This window comes from Dermacentor albipictus, unplaced genomic scaffold, assembly GCF_038994185.2.
Source record: "Dermacentor albipictus isolate Rhodes 1998 colony unplaced genomic scaffold, USDA_Dalb.pri_finalv2 scaffold_51, whole genome shotgun sequence".
Classification (NCBI taxonomy): Eukaryota; Metazoa; Arthropoda; class Arachnida; order Ixodida; family Ixodidae; genus Dermacentor; species Dermacentor albipictus.
The window spans coordinates 688,562-704,760 of NW_027225605.1; the positions used below are offsets into that span (position 1 = coordinate 688,562).

General features: G+C 52.0%; 2 protein-coding genes across 2 annotated transcripts; both read left to right on the top strand.

The window, feature by feature from the left end:
• Nucleotides 1–10,248: 10,248 nt before the first annotated feature.
• LOC139052997 (solute carrier family 22 member 13-like) lies at nt 10,249–13,608 on the top strand. The gene is made up of 2 exons (XM_070530129.1): nt 10,249–10,283; nt 12,726–13,608. The coding sequence occupies exons 1-2, from the start codon at nt 10,249–10,251 to the stop codon at nt 13,606–13,608; spliced, it is 918 nt and encodes a 305-aa protein (XP_070386230.1).
• Nucleotides 13,609–13,696: 88 nt separating this feature from the next.
• On the top strand, nt 13,697–14,182 carry LOC139052998 (solute carrier family 22 member 15-like). The gene has a single exon (XM_070530130.1). The coding sequence runs from the start codon at nt 13,697–13,699 to the stop codon at nt 14,180–14,182; it is 486 nt and encodes a 161-aa protein (XP_070386231.1).
• The last annotated feature ends 2,017 nt before the right edge of the window (nt 14,183–16,199 follow it).

A 16,199-nucleotide genomic window follows, 5' to 3' on the forward strand; every position in this document is an offset into this window, starting at 1 on the left:
ACCCTGTCCGGTCCTGGGGCTGACTTGCCATTGAGTCCTTGGAGTGCCTTTCTGATTTCCGCCTCACTAAAGTCTTCATCTAACTTGGGACTAGGACTGCTAGCGTACCGGCCGTGCTCGACCATCGGTCGTTGCGAGAGGTACTTGTCGCAGTTTCATGACGATTTGCTTCTCGCTCGCAGCCGCTTTCTCTTTGTGCAGAAGTCTCTGCATGTCGGCTCTTTGCTTGGATTGGCTTTGGGTTTCGCCCAGAGGGTGCCTCAGCAGTCACCACGTGCCTGCGTTGTGGAGTTGGCCATCCGCGGCGTTGCAGACTTCGTCCCACTGTTGTTTGCTCAAGGTTTTGCAGTGCTATTAGACTTGTTTGTTTAGTTCGGCTATCTTTTTCCTCAGCTTTCGATTGAGCTGCTGGCCTTGTCATCGAGTTTGTATGTATTTCTTGGCTTCCTAGAGGTGGGCCAGGCTACTGTCCATCTTCTCCGTCAGGATTTTGGGAGTGATGGGTTGCATGGCCTCACCAACATCCCTGGTCAGGTCCGTGATCCATGTGCCAATGTCACCGATCAGATCGTCGTCTAGCCTCATATCCCGGTGCTTGCAGAACTTGTCCCGGTCTGTCCATTTGAAACTTTTGACCGGGGGGGGGGGGTTCCTGCTCGGGTTTTCGTGATCTCGATCGTGCGGTCGCTCGCTACCTAGGTCTTCTAGGGTGCTTCTCCAGGTAGTCCCCTCAATGTTTGTGATCATTGTTAAGTTCGGTGTGGTATCTCTTGCAACCGAATTGCCCATTCGCGTTGGGGCGCTGGAATCCGTGATGAGTGCGTATTCCAAGTCTTGTGAGTCCTGCCATAACTGTTTGCCCTTGATTTTGGTTTGGCCGTATCCCCAGGTATGGCAGGGAGCGTTGAAATCCCCACCCACTATTAGCGATTTCAGGCCGGCGAGCTCGGCCGTCTTTTTGAGCACGGAGAGAAAACGCTGCCGTTTTTTGGATGGGTTACTGCATATGTTCAGCATAAAGACACTATTCTTTAGAGTTCTGCTAGGAATAATCTTCATCATTATATTGTTGCGTGCGGAAAGACACAGACAGAAGAGGCTATTTACAGGCTATTTACACTGGAGCCAGGCAGCCAGGCCGACACCCGCTCACGCCAAGCGCAGCGACCAACTTCATCGTCGTTCTCGCGGCGGCACGTCTCTTGAGCATCGCTCGATGATATCGCAATACTACCCCCGATGGCAAAAGCACCATTGCGGTGCTGTTAAATATCCAAGGCGCGTAGTTGTAGGACTTGAGCCGGGCCACGTGGACAATGTCACTGGTTGTCACAGTGGAGGACGCAGTGGGCGTGGCTAGAACGATTTCATAGGTGACATCGGTCACTTTGCGGAGCACGCGATATGGGCCTGTGTAACAAGAAAGCAGTTTTGCACAAAGGCCAACTTTACGGGAAGGTGACCAAAGCAACACGAGGCTGCCGGGCACAAAATGAACATCATGGTGACGGAGGTCGTAGCGTTGCCTCTGCTTGTCTTGAGACGCTTGTAGACGAACGCGCGCAAGTTGGCGAGCGTGGTCACCATGGGCGATTGCATCACGGGCGTAATCGCTAGTTCCGATTATGTGATGTGATGTGGCCTAATCTGTGGCATAAGCTGTGGCGGGCGGAAGCACAGTGTCCTGTGGTAGCCTTGGTTCGCGGCCATACAAGAGGTAAAACGTGGAAAAGCCAGCAGTTTCGAGACGGGAAGCGTTGTATGCAAAGGTACTGTAAGGTAGAGCCAGGTCCCAGTCACGGTGGTAGTCGGAAACGTATTTGGATAGCATGTCTGTAAGGCGACGGTTCAAGCGCTCAGTGAGGCCGTTTGTTTGGGGGTGGTAAGAGGTGGTAAATTTATGCCGTATTGAGCAGGCACGCATGATGTCGTCGATGACCTTGGCCAAAAACGTACGGCCACGGTCTGTTAGCAATTGACGCGGAACACCATGTATCAAAATGATATCAGGTAGGAGGAAGTCCGCAACATCAGTTGCGCAACTGGTCGGAAGAGCACGGGTTACGGCGTAGCGGGTCGCGTAGTCCACCGTGGCTACAACCCACTTGTTTCCTGATGTAGATTCCGGGAATGGGCGGAAAAGGTCTAAGCCGATACGATGAAAGGGCTCAGCAGTGATGTCGAGCGGCTGCAGGTAACCAGCGGGGAGCTGGGAAGGCTTCTTGCATCGTTGGCAAAGTTCACAAGCGGCGACGTAACGTCGTACGGAACGGGCAAGGCCCGGCCAGAAATAACGGCGACGTACACGGTAATAGGTTCGAGATACGCCAAGATGTCCTGCCGTTGGTGCGTTGTGGAGCTCTCCTAGAACGGTGGAGCGGAGGTGTTTAGGTATTACAAGTAGGAACTCAGAGCCCTCCGGATGAAGGCTAGGACGGTACAGAGTACCGTCGCGGAGGACAGAGAGGCGTAGAGTAGCATCGGCCGGAGAGTGTTCAAAACGGTCGATGAGTGCTCTAATGTAGGCGTCATGGCGTTGCTCGTCGGCGAAATGAAGCAGCTGTGATACAGAGAATACGCAATAAGCACAGGCTATATTGGAACAGCCAGAGTCGTCAACAGGGTAACGCGACAAGCTGTCAGCGTCTTGGTGCAGGCGGCCAGACTTGTAGACCACGGAATACGAAAATTCTCGTAGCCTCAAAGCCCATTGACCAAGCCGGCCTGTAGGATCTTTTAGCGATGAGAGCCAGCAGAGAGCATGATGGTCAGCGACTACGAAAAAAGGGTGACCGTAAAGGTAAGGACGGAAATTCGCAACCGCCCAGACAACAGCAAAGCATTCTCGTTCCGTAATGGAATAGTTGCACTCCGATGGTGCTAAGAGGCGGCTCGCATAAGCCATAACGCGATCCTGGCCACGCTGACGCTGGGCTAAGTAGGCACTTACGCCACGACCGCTGGCATTTGTACGCAATTCTGTAGGGGCATCAGGGTCGAAGTGGGCGAGAATGGGTGGTGAGGTTAGAAGAGTGACGAGACGAGAGAAGGCGGCGGCCTCTCCAGTGCCCGACGAGAATTGTACGGCTTTCTTCAAAATATTAGTTTGGGGTCTAGCAATTGTCGTAAAATCTGGAACAACCGACAAAAGTACGAGCTTAGTCATACAAAGCTTCGAACGTCTGCGGCTGTCTTCGGAACCGGAAACTCTCTGACAGCGCGAGTTTTGTCGGGATCAGGCTGTACTCCGGAAGTGTCAGCAAGATGGCCCAGAAGTGTAATGTGCCGGTGGCCAAAACGACATTTGGACGAGGTAAATTGCAGCTTCGCCTTTCAAAATACATCAAGTATAGAGAGACGTTCAAGGTGAGTGTCGAACGTTGGCGAGAAGACGATGACCTTGTCGAGGTAGCAGAGGCATGCGGATCATTTGAAAGCTTGGAGCAAGGAGTCCATCATACGCTCAAAGGTGGCAGTGGCGTTGCATAATCCAAACGGCATTACTTTAAATTGGCATAGGCCATCAGGCGTGACGAACGCGGTTTTTTCTCTGTCCATATCGTCTACAGCAATCTGCCAGTATCGCAAACGAAGATCAATAGACGAGAAATAGCTGGAACCGTGCAGGCGGTCAAGGGCGTCGTCTATACGTGGAAGCGGGTAGACGTCCTGCTTAGTAATGTTCAGATGACGGTAGTCTACACAGAAGTGCCTTCTTCTTAACCAACACCACAGGTGACGCCCAGTGACTGGAACAAGGCTCAATGATGTTTTTATCTAGCATTTTGTTGACTTAGTTTTGAATTACTTGGGGTTCCGACGCAGAAACTCTATACGGTCGTCGGTGAATAGGCGTAGCATCGCCAGTCAGACTCCGATGCTTGACAGCGAACGTCTGGCCTAAAGGCGATCGTTGGTGTCGAAAATATCTCGGTAGGCCGATAATACTTGGCAAAGCTCTTCAGCCTGCGCAACCATTACACCCATTTTCTTTATGTTGGGATCGGCACCCGAGGCTGGGGCGAGGGGCATGCTAAGCTCGCGAGAACCATCGGTCGATAACGCTGCCACCTAATGGACGCCGAGTCAATCTACGGTGGCAAGGCAGAATTTGCTTTGCCAATCCAAAGTTACAGACAGGCATGCGAGTGCGGTCCCCAGTAATATTTAGTATACTGTGAAGCACTGTAACGTCATACCTTAATGGAATGTCGGACAGAGGAGTGACGAGGTACTCGATATCATGAACTGGTGGGAAAGACAACAGTTCAATGTAGGCTATTGACTTTGGCTGCAGGCGAAGACAGCCGGTGGGACGTAAGGGGCAGTAGGGTGCGTCAAAAGGTTCTGTGAGCATCAGCAACTCAAGGCGAAGGGTACTGGAAGAGCAGTCAAGAAGAGCAGAATGTGCGGAGAGAAAATCGAGGCCGAGAATGAGGTTGTGGGGGCAATGATCAATTACGTTGAAGAGAACAGGAGTGCGGCAGCCGGCGATGCTGACGCGCGCCGCACACATGCCGATGATAGGCACAGTACCGCCATCCGCAACGCGGACGACGCGTGCCGACGCTGGGGTGAGGAGCTTCTTCAGTCGTCGTCGGTAGGCAGCACTCATAATAGAACGATGTGCTGCTCCTGCATCGCAGAGTGCCGTGACAGGAGAGCCGTTAACGTCAACGTCAAGAAGGTTTCGGTTCGTGGGTAATGTAAGCAGAGGATTTAAGGGCAGGGTCGACAACGCAGCTTCACCTCCAGAATCTGCAGTGCCTAGTTTTCCGGCTAGATCCGGGAGGCGATTGGCGGCGAAGAGAAGCGACGGGGTTGGGACGAACGAGACTGATGGCGTCGAGGTGAGAGCGAGCAGCTGTAGCGAAGGTTTGGAGGAGGAGCATCAGCGGCAGTGGATTAATGGCGGGTGGTATAGGGAACGGAAAGTCTAAAGGTGAGGGAATGAGCCGCGGCGTATGTCCGAGGAGGTGGTGGCCGTTGGTTGCGGCAGTGACGAGCGCCGTGCCCGATGCGACAGCAGTGGAAGCAGATCGGCCGGTCATCATGGGTACGCCAATCGGACGGCTTGCGGTGAGATGTGGCGGAAAAGGACTGCTGAGGACGAGGAGGGCCGTTGGAGAACTGGGGAACGCTGGGTTGAGTCATGGAACACATGGAGTTCGGACTCATGTTCTCAAATTCTTGTCGGACAACGGCCTGAATCATCGCAATGGTGATTTCTGGCGGATTGGGAGGCGTCGTGGAGAAAGCTGGCGAACAGGTGGCCTCGAGTTCGCGGCGAACAATGTGGGTGACGTCATCACAGGTCGTGGTCTGACGTGGTCGGCCCTCACGGGTCGACGTAGCAGCACTGTTGGGTAGCCGCGTGATGTGGTGTCTGATACGGCGGCTCCTACGGCGGCATTCTTTGATGATGGTGTCGATAGTCGAGATGTTGCCGAAAACAAGCAAATTGAAAGCGTTGTCGGCGATGCCTTTTAGAACATGTGACACTTTATCTGCTTCGGACATAGCATCGTCAGCTTTGCGGCATAGAGCCAAGACGTCAAGGATGTAGGAAACGTACGGCTCCGTAGATGACTGAACACGAGACGCAAGAGCCTTTCTCGCGGCAGCCTTGCGCCCAATGGCGTCGTCGAACAATTCCCGTAGCTTCCCTTTGAAACTGTCACAACTGGTTACCTCGTCGTCATGCGTTTGGTGCCACACGCGTTGGGTGCCGCCGAGATAAAAGATAACATTGGCGAGCATAATCGTTGGGTCCCACCTGGTATTAGCACTGGCGTGTTCATAGAGCTTGATCCAGTCGTGAACATGCTGTGCATCCAGGCCAGAGAACACACATGGGTCACAATGGAGCAGTGGTCGCGATGTGGGGTCGCGATGCAGTGGTCGCGATGTGGAGCAGTGGGACAAGCTGAAGCCGTTGCAGAGGCGGGCGCGTCACCGGGAGGCACGGTGACAAGCTCGGTGTGCCGACCACTTCGGAGTTTCGTAGTGAGGACGGGGATCGCTGATCTCCACCAGAATGTTGCGTGTGAAAAGACACAGACAGAAGAGGCTATTTACAGGCTATTTACACTGAAGACAGGCACCCGGTCGCGCTCCCACTCGTGCCAAGCACAGCGACCAGCTTAATCGTAGTTATCGCGGCGGCTAGTCGCTTGAGCATCGCTACATAATATCGTAATTATATGCTCGGCCTAGGGGCCTTTAATCTCATGTTCTATGGCTACTAGGCCCTTTCTGATTAGTGTGGTGACGCCCCTATCGTTTTGGAATTTAAGGACGAGGGCGCGGTAGCCCGGGATGTTGGCCGACGCGCCCACGGTTTCTTGTAGCATTATCACATAGGGTTTGGGTTGGATGTTTCTTACGTATTATTGTGAGACCGTTTTTTTCCCGGCTAAACCTCTGCAGTTCCACTGCCAGTCCAATAGCTCTTCATCGTGTCTGGCCATCCTGGAGTCATAAATAAGGAGCTGTTGAGAAACTGGAGCGGTGCGCGGTTCCACCATGGGAACGTATGGGATTCCAGGATTTATATTATGAGTTCTCGTGTTCGGCTGTGGTGATTGCGATAGGGACGGTGCCCACATTGCACATTCCTCGAGCTTGAACACCCCGATTGTGAGGCCGGATATGGCGGAAGACAGATTGCCGATTGCACTTTGTAGTTCGGTAAGCATGGCTTTAATTTCCAATCTCGCCTGTTTGGCGCGGCTGGTGTCTTGGCTTTGTACGGCTCACTTTTTCGCGGGTGTGGTTGCTTTGTCCTGTTCTTCGCCATTGTTGCTCGGAGCAAGAATGCTGACGGGAGTGATTCTAGGTGGTTGCGCGGAAGGCGCGACCTTTCTCAGTTCGCGTACCTCTAGGTTTAGCTGTTGTACTAGGCTCCTGAGCATGGCGTTTTCACGTTTTATTTCTGCATTATTCTCATTGTCTATGTAATTTGTGACTTGCTTTTCTGAGGCAGTTACTCAGTAGACCCCGCGCCTTGGCGCACCCTTGACCGCGTCTGCCCAGCTCACCTTTTCTGGGAGGGCCTGGATGGATCTGAACCTGGCTCGGCCCGGTCCCGGGGTGCGACTGCGAGCTCTGCTCCTCGACCGGCTGTGCTGGTGGGATCGACGAGTCCCGGTAGCCGACGTCGATCTGGACCTGGCCCGGCTTCTGGATCTGGATCTTGGCTTTTGCAGGGCGGGGGCTAGCTCTCCTCCGGACTCCTTGACCGCCTCGAGTTCTGCTTCCGCTTCGGCTCATTTCCTTTCCCATATTCGTTTCTTGACTATATATGCTGTTTCGAACTTTGCTCGGCAGGATTTGTCTGCCATGGGGTGTTCCCCTCCACATAGGCGGAAGTTTGGGGTGCACTGGTGGTTGGGGTCTGGGTTCTTGGCACCGCAGCCCCTGCAAATTATGTTCTGGGGATTTGGGCAGACGTCCATATGGTGCCCCAGTCTACCGCATTGGTGACAGATGTCAACCTGCTTCCTGTACAGCACACAGCGAAGCAGAGTGCCTCCGTACCTGACGAGAGTGGGCACTTTTAGGCCTTCGAAGGCGATGATGACAGTCGTAGTGTTGCTAGGACGCTTGGCTGCTAGGGCTGTCGGGTTCCTGTCGTTGACGATCTTGGAGTTAATGGTCCTGGAGTCTTCTTCGAGAGGTATGCCTCGGATGACCCATTGGCCGTATGATCAGGAGCCATTTCATACGCGTTCACGTCGTATTGGCGGTCGCCGATCCCAATGACCTCGAGCTTCCTGTAGTTTTCTGCGTTGGTGCTACTGGGTGTGCTGATAACGACAATGTTTTGAGGGTGTTGGAGCAGACGGTATCTTCGCAGGCGTCTTGATCGGACACTCCTGCAGCCCGGTATATGGCTGACACAATCCTGACTGCGCCGATCGTTGCGGTGTGGAGGCCGCCCTTGGGTCCACTGACAATCTTGATGTCGTTCCTCGGGAGAGCCGGCATTCTGCTGGGCTCGAGTACTTGTTTTACGTTCCACGGGCGTCGCGGTGGTTGTCGACCATCTCCCTCGCCGGTCCGGAAGTAGGCTTCATTCTTAGGTCTATCCTACGATGCGCTGGGGCTGGACCAGGTTTCGGAGCCGATCATGCGTCAGCCTGCATCTCCACCAAATTATTCAGGAGAAATCTCCTCTCCTTCAACTTGGACCTCCATGCTTGGCGAAAACTTGATGCGTAAGGCTTGGGTATTGTTAGGCCTGGCGGGTGGTAGCCCGTCTAGGCTTACCTCCAGGCATGTGCAGCGTCTTAAGTGGTGTCGGTGTTGCTCGGGTGGAATTGCTTGGTAAAGCAGCGAAAAATCGTTTCCCACCTTGAAACTTGATACAACACGCTCCTGGCAGCTTGCTCTACCCGAAAATAGTTGAGCTAGAAAAATAGCGTTCTGGCTCGCAGTCACTTCGTCTTCCTTCGCAAATCCGCGAACGCTGCTGAGACGTAATTTTTCTTCGACGCACAAATCACTCAATGAAAGGTAGTAATTGATTTTTATATAAAAACAAATTCTCTTCAACCAAACGTTGCTGAAAGCTTTGCATGTATTGCATAGAAAAAATTCAATTTCGGTAGCGATAGACATAATATCCACTTTATTGTAATCGCGAGTGATTTTGATACTTTTTCAGACTGAGCGCACGTACGCAAAAAAAATGTAGAGCTACATGGTCACTGAGTCCTTGCAGATAAGCTAGCCAGGAAACTTTGTGGGGGTGCGTAGTGAAGAATAAATCCGGGATATTAGCCGATGAGGCAGAGATACTAGTAGGATTGAGCGCAAGTTGCGTTACAATAAAATCCGAGCACATGCTAACAAACTGTGAACTCTTTAGAAAAACGCTTAAGGGAAACCGAATCATTCTGCCATATGATATCTAGGAAACTGAAGTTACCAAAAATAAACAGTGATGATTTGGGGTAACGAACAATTATGCTATTAAAGACATCGTGCAATTATTTTAAAAAATGAAGCATGAACAATAGGTGGTTTGCGGCATGCGCAAGAAATGAAATGCCGGTCGTCAAACACAACTCATACGCAAACAAGCTCTAAAGATGATAGGACGCTTACTACACTAGACAGCAGTCCTTCACTAATGCCGATTAAAACACCGCCGCCTGAGCGTCCTTCACGGTCATATCGGTAACAGAAACAATGCTTTACACAATCAAAAATCTCGTTGTTGCTTACCTTAGCTGATAGATAAGTCTCAGTCAAAAAATTATATCTGCGGAACACGAGTCAGCAAGAGAAGACAATGCCGGACGCTTATTGAAAACGCTTCGTATGTTGGTGAAAAAGAAATATTACATATGTTAGAGGCATTGGGCTGTATTTGTTCTAGCTGCATCGTGGCGCCCATCGGATATCGAGAGCCCGGTGCACTACAGCCGCTGGCTTGTTGCCTTATAGAAGGACACGATGTCGCAACTTGACATGTCGCCGACCGCTAGATTTGCAGCCTACGACGCAGCAAGCGCGATTCATTGTTGTCGCGAAAAAATACCTCGAGAGTCGAGACCAACAACGACCGTGCAGGTCGCGTCAACGAAGTGGACGCAAGTGCTGGAAGGTTGCTGTGCGCCGGGAGTGTTTAAGTGTAGGGAACCGAAAGGAAGACTAACTCAAGCACCCATCAAGATAACCTGAAATCTGAGGACACCTAAGCACTTTTTTTATTTGTGAATGCGAAAGCATTAATGTCCAATTGAACGGCGCTGAGCGGCCCTTCGAGTTATGCACTCCTCGCGGGCAAGCGAGTGTGTTGGTGCGCTTGGCGAACGCATCCTAGATAATAAAAGGCCGATGCACTTCGATCCGTGACGTCATGCTACGTTCACCGACTGCCATAGAACCTAACGGGAACGCTCCCTAGTGAGCCGCGGTGATTGTGACGTCACCGCTTTCGTGACGCCGGGCTTGGCAACAGAAATTTTGGTCCAAGTAGCGTGACGTCATGAAGTGGAGTGTAGAAGCCTGCTATCTCAGAGGCGCTGCTGGTTATGTACTATAGAGAAAACACTTGGTTTCTGAGCATGGGGTGCAGGTTCAAAACTCACTACCACCAACGTTTTCCCCTTTTGAATTTATTGCTTTTTTCTGCAATAATTTCTTTACAGCGACTATCAAGGCGACGCTAGAACGTAGGCGAGAGCTTGCGCGGGTTATAGAGGCTTCGGAGAGTGAGGGTGACGTGGCGTCACGACGATGCCCTTTCTCCTCACGCAACGCCTGGTGCACCAGTACGGCAGCATCTGTATCCATTTGTCCGCTCTGCTCTGTCGAGGCACATGCACGCGGGAGTCTTATAGTTTTATAAGGACCAGAGATTGCAAGGTAAAGCCGATTTTCTCTTGTGCCTGTGAATGTCACTTGAAATTAAAGACTGCAATTCAAACTTGGCATTGCGAAATTTCCAGTACACTCGTAATTTTCAGTTTACGCATGTTCATCATCATCAGCCTGGTTACGCCCACTGCAGGGCAAAGGCCTCTCCCATACTTGTCCAACTACCCCGATCATGTACTAATTGTGGCCATGTTGCCACTGCAAACTTTTAAATCTCATCCACCCACCCCACTTTCTGCCGTCCCCTGCTACGCTACCCTTCCCTTGGAATCCAGTTCGTAACCCTTAATGACCATCGGTTATCTTCACTCCTCTATACATGTCCTGCCCATGCCCATTTCTTATTCTTGATTTCAACTAGGATGTCATGAGTTCGCGTTTGTTCCCTCACCCACTCTGCTCTTTTCTTATCCCTCAACGTTACACCTATCATTCTTCTTTCCATAGCTCGTTGCGTCGTGCTCAATTTAAGTAGAACCCTATTAGTAAGCCTCCAGGTATCTGCCCCGTATGCGAGTACTGGTAAGACGCAGCTGTTATGCACTTTTCTCTTGAGGGATAATGGCAACCTGCTGTTCATAATATGAGAATGTCTGCCAAACGCACCCCAGCCCATTCTTATTCTTCTGATTATTACAGTCTCATGATCCGGATCCGCGGTCACTACCTGTCCTAAGTAGATGTATTCCTTTATGACTTCCAGTGCCTCGTTACCTATCGTAAACTGCTTTTCTCTTCCGAGACTGTTAAACATTACTTTAGTTTCTAGACCCACCGTTCTGCTTTGCCTCTCCAGGTCAGCGAGCATGCATTGTAATTAGTCCCCTGAGTTACTAAGCAAGCCAATATCATCAGCGAATCGCAAGTTACTAAGGTATTCTCCATTACCTCTTATCCCCAATTCTTCCCAATCCAGGTCTCTGAATACCTCCTGTAAACACGCTGTGAATAGCATTGGAGAGATAGTATCTCCCTGCCTGACACCTTTCTTTATTGGGATATTTGTTGCTTTCTTTATGGAGGACTACGGTGGCTGAGGAGCCTCTATAGATATTTTTCAGTATTTTTACATACAGCTCGTCTACACCCTGATTCCGTAATGCCTCCATGACTGCTGAGGTTTCGACTGAATCAAACGCTTTCTCGTAATTAATGAAAGCTATATATAAGGGTTGGTTATATTCCGCACATTCCTCTATCATCTGATTGATAGTGTGAATATGGTCTATTGTTCAGTAGCCTTTACGGAATCCAGCCTGGTCCTTTGGTTGACAGAAGTCTACGGTGTTCCTGATTCTATTTGCGATTACCATAGTGAATACTTTGTAGGCAACGGACACTAATCTGTACGGTTTATAATTTTTAAGTCCTTGGCGTCTCCTTTCTTATGGATTAGGATTGTGTTAGCGTTCTTTCAAAATTCCGGCACGCTCGAAGTCATGAGGCATTAAGTATAGAGGGTGGCGAGTTTTTCTAGAACAATCTGCCCACCATTCTTCAACAAATCTGCTGTTACCTGATCCTCCCCAGCTGCTTTCCCCCTATGCATAGCTCCCAAGGCTTTCTTCACTTCTTCCGGCGTTACTTGTGGGATTTAAAATTCCTCAAGACTATTCTCTCTTCCATTATCCATCACGCATGTTAACGACGAAGAAATTCAGTTTTTTCGGTGACCCTGTGGTCCCTATACTTTTGCTCACGGGTGTACGTGATGTGGCTTCGATGCCGATGAGAATTAAGGAGCCGTTTAGCATACAGGCGGCGTATCTCTCGCTCAGTGGCCGAGGTGATGCTTTCGTATCAATAAATGTGAGCGGAATGGAGCAATAATGAAACAGAGGAGCTTGAGGCTAGAGTAATTATGAGGCGGCTTGTAGAATGTGGGAAGGAAGTAATGGCGCTGGCGCTGGGCGTTGGCAATCGCCATTCTGTGCTTAAAATTGTTTATCGTATCAGGGTTAGATGTTCACCAAAATCGGTAGGCCGGTTGGCTTTGAGAATGCACGGTAAAGTCACAAATGAGGCAGGGCAGGGTGACATCAATTAGGCCACTTTTGAAGTCGGACAGGGGCAGAATAACAAATTAGGAGTTGTGCCGCGTGTGAAGAATTGCGTATGCTGTACTTACAGAGATTAGGCACATTTTGTCCTACGTTGGGGATTTCGGACACACTTAATACAGCACAAAAGGAACATTGAGAATTCTTCTTGCATGTGAATATGGAAAATCGCGGCGCTGTTGAAGCACGCTTCGCACGTACGAGTGCCGTGCATGAGCAAAGGTTATTCGTCCAACCGCGTTGCATTTTTTGAAAGGTGCCTCAAAACGCGTGCAGGTGCCAGCCGCCGGCCATCTTCTCCAACCTCTCGGTGGCGGACTGGAAGAAGGTGGGCGTGTCCATAGAGACAGATGGCACATGGAGCCGCTGTACCGTGTTCGACATGCCCGACGACGCCGAGAGGCGCAAGCCGGTGCGCTGCCGAGACTGGGACTACGAAGACCATGGCGTCTCGTCCATCGTGCGTCGCTGGAACCTGGTGTGCCAGAGGCACTGGTTGGTCTCCATGGCCGGAACCGTGGACACGCTGGGTGCCGTCGGACAGCTGGCCGACGTTGTCGGGCGGCGTCCCGTCGTTCTGGCGTTGGCCGTGTGCTTCACGCTGGCCGCCTTAGCAGGCCAACTGGCCGGCTCGTTCAACCTGTACCTGTTGTCGACGCTGGTCGCCTCGGGTGGCTCGAGCAGCGCGTTTGCCGTCGCCTTCGTGCTCCTCTTCGAAGTGACCGCTTCCCACTACCAGACCTTGTTCGGCACGACGGCGATCGTGCTCGGGGCCGTAATGGCCAGCCTGTTGTCCGTCGCGTTGGATGGACTCCCGTCGCTGCCAACGCAGCTGATCGGGCCGGCGCCTGCCGGCTGCCTGCTTCTCGTGTGTGCGGCGACGCTCTCGTTCGAGGCCCCGTGCTGGCTGCTCGCCATGTGGAAGGTCCAGGAGGTCCAGCTGCTAGTCCTGCGCGCCGCCGACTGGAACCGGCAGTCGCCCGAGGCGGCTCCGCAGGCGCTCGGCAAGGCCACTGAATCCATTAAGCTGCAGAGGCAGAACGTGCCGACTTGCGGTGCGGCCACGCTGCTTGACCGGTGGCCTCGTACCCGCTACGCTTGCGCGCCGCGATCGTGCTCGGCATATCGTTCTCGCTGGTGCTCACCTGGCAGGCGCTGAGGCTCAACGTGGGCTATCCGGAGCATAAGTTGTCCAGGAGACTCGGCTGGGTCTGTTCTGGCCCGTCTGCATCCTGACGTACCAGGGCATGACCAGTGTAGGCAGGCTTCGAATGTTATGCGTGCTCATGTTACTCCTTGGGCTAGCCTGCTGCCTCCTTGGCGTGCTCCAAGCCGTCGAACCCCGCGGAGTGGCCTCGACGCTGCTGATGCTGGCGAACATATGCGTCTCTATCGCGCTCGTAGTCAACTTTCTGTGCGTGGCAGAGCTCTTCGCGACCGTGGTGCGGTCGCTAGCGTTCGGCGGTGCCATCTCGACGGGTTGCCTCGGAGCGTCTGTGGCGCCTGCGCTGGCTTCTTTCGCTCACTGCTATGGCCGGGAAAACTTAGTCCACGTCCTGCTCGGTGCGATGGCATTTGCGAGCACGCTGTTGATAATGAGCGTCCAGGAAAGCTTCTCTTCCCGGCCTACCGACACTCTCGGGGACGTGGAAGTCCAGTCGCTCACAAAGCTGCGCAGGTCTGCTAGGATGAGTCGGGGACAGCACTCTTCGCCTAGCCCAGCTATGCGGTAGACGAAACAGCTCGCACATACGCAGCATGCTTGGAAAGGCGCCATGCAGTCACTTCCGATTATTTATGCGGCTCCTTGTTTTATTGTCATATAGCTTTACATTGCGCCATTTCTTGCCTTAATGTCCTTATAGTGCGCCACCTTTACCGCACTACGCAGCTTGTAAGCTGCCCTAAGATAAGTTTAGTTGCATACTCTGTGCATAATGGTCGCGTTTTCTGTTGCTATCTTTTGTCATATTCAAGTAATTGTTGTCCGTTCAAAAGACATTTTCTTCGTAATCTAAGCCACCTATCCCGCAGTATGGTTTGCATGCGCCTTGCCAGTAGCCCTTGTTGCGCAAAACAGGCTTGTCGGCGACTCAAAAGTTCGCTTTCCCCCTATGTTTCCCTGTCCTGAGAATGGGTACCATAAGGTGGCAATGATTAATTCTTAATCTTGAATTGCGTCTGCGTGCATTGTGTCTGTACGACTCTTGCGCACAATCTAACTGATTATTTCGTCAATTGTCTAGGGATAGTACCACCGTCTTGTTTCGGACAACACTGGAACGTGTAATATAAGGAAATAGACGTTCCAGAACTTCTATTTTCGTTTGAATTGTGCAATCTGTGCTACATTTTTAATTTCCGGTGACAATGCGTGGAATCGAGCGAGCTTCTTAGTACTATAAGAAAATTGACCACGCGTTCGTGTCTTTCGCTACAAAAGACTTCCATGAACGAAAGAGTTGTAATATCCCACGTGTAATAGCCACTGGGCTGTGCCTTGACACGACACAGCCCAGTGGCTGCGTCGTAGCAAAGGCACATTTGCCATTTTACGGTCTTGTGTCTATAAGGGAAATGTATAGTGTCCTACCCAGATTTCTCTGTCCATGAGTGGTGGCTGGATGCAGACGGCATGCGATGTATCATGTCGGAGAGAGAGAGAGAGAATAATCATTTTTATTGGGTGGATGCAGCTTTGGAGAGGCGTCCTCATTCCAGAATGCCTTGAGCTCGGGCTGCGTCTTGGGCCTTCGCAATCAGCCGTTGCTGATCCTTGAGGTTGGAGCTGGCCAAGGCTCTCTCCCAAAGCTTGTCGGTGTTGTAATGGCTCGGAGGATTTAATGGTGCCGTTCTACAACCCTTACTATGCACCTGAAGGACCCGGGCTCTGCGCAGAAGCGGTATTGCGGAGAAAATTGTGCAGGGGCTATGAGGTGATTTCTGGTTGGGTGGGGCAATGTATTAACCTGTAGAGCTCAGATGAATCGCTCCTGCTATGTAGGTAACCCGCACAACATATGCACCCCTTCTGTGGGGGTGCATATGTTCCGCGGGTTAGCCTCTATTGTTGTGTGATGTCTTGGTACGACACTAGAGGGTGCATGCGCTCGGGTTCAGATTCCTCGGCGTCGGCTCGGTGGGTCAAATCTCGAGCCACGTGGTTGGCGACTTCACTGCCAGGATTGCCGTGGTGAGCTGACCCCCAGATTATCATGACTGACCTCGTTGGCGGCTTTTGATTGATGATCTGGAGCGTAGTGGTACGAATTCTGCGGCTAGCAAAGTTGCGGCACGCCTGTTGGGAGTCGGTCACTATGACTTCAACCTCTATTTGGGAGAGCGGGAGGGCTGTGGCCGCTTCCTCGGCTTGGAGGGGATTGTTTCGTGTGAGCGAAATGCTGCTCCGATGTTCTTTCTTGACGACTACGGTGGCTCTTGTGGCTGGGCGCGTGGGGTAAGGCCCCGCGTCCGAGTAGGCTGTAGAGGGTAAAGTCCCGTATCGCTTGTGTATGGCCAGGGCGTGGGCCTCCCTTCGCTCTGCGTGGTGCACTGGGTGCATGTTGCGAGGTAGAGGACGTACGGTGATGTTGCTCCGGATGGCATGGGATAAGCTCACAGTCTGAGGCGGCGGATGGCAGAGAGGGGCAGAGAGCCCCAGGCGTATGAGGATGGACCTCCCCGCTTCCGTAACCGCCAGCCTTGTTCGCCGACTGGATAAATGTGCCTCGATCAGCTCCTCGGCCGTAT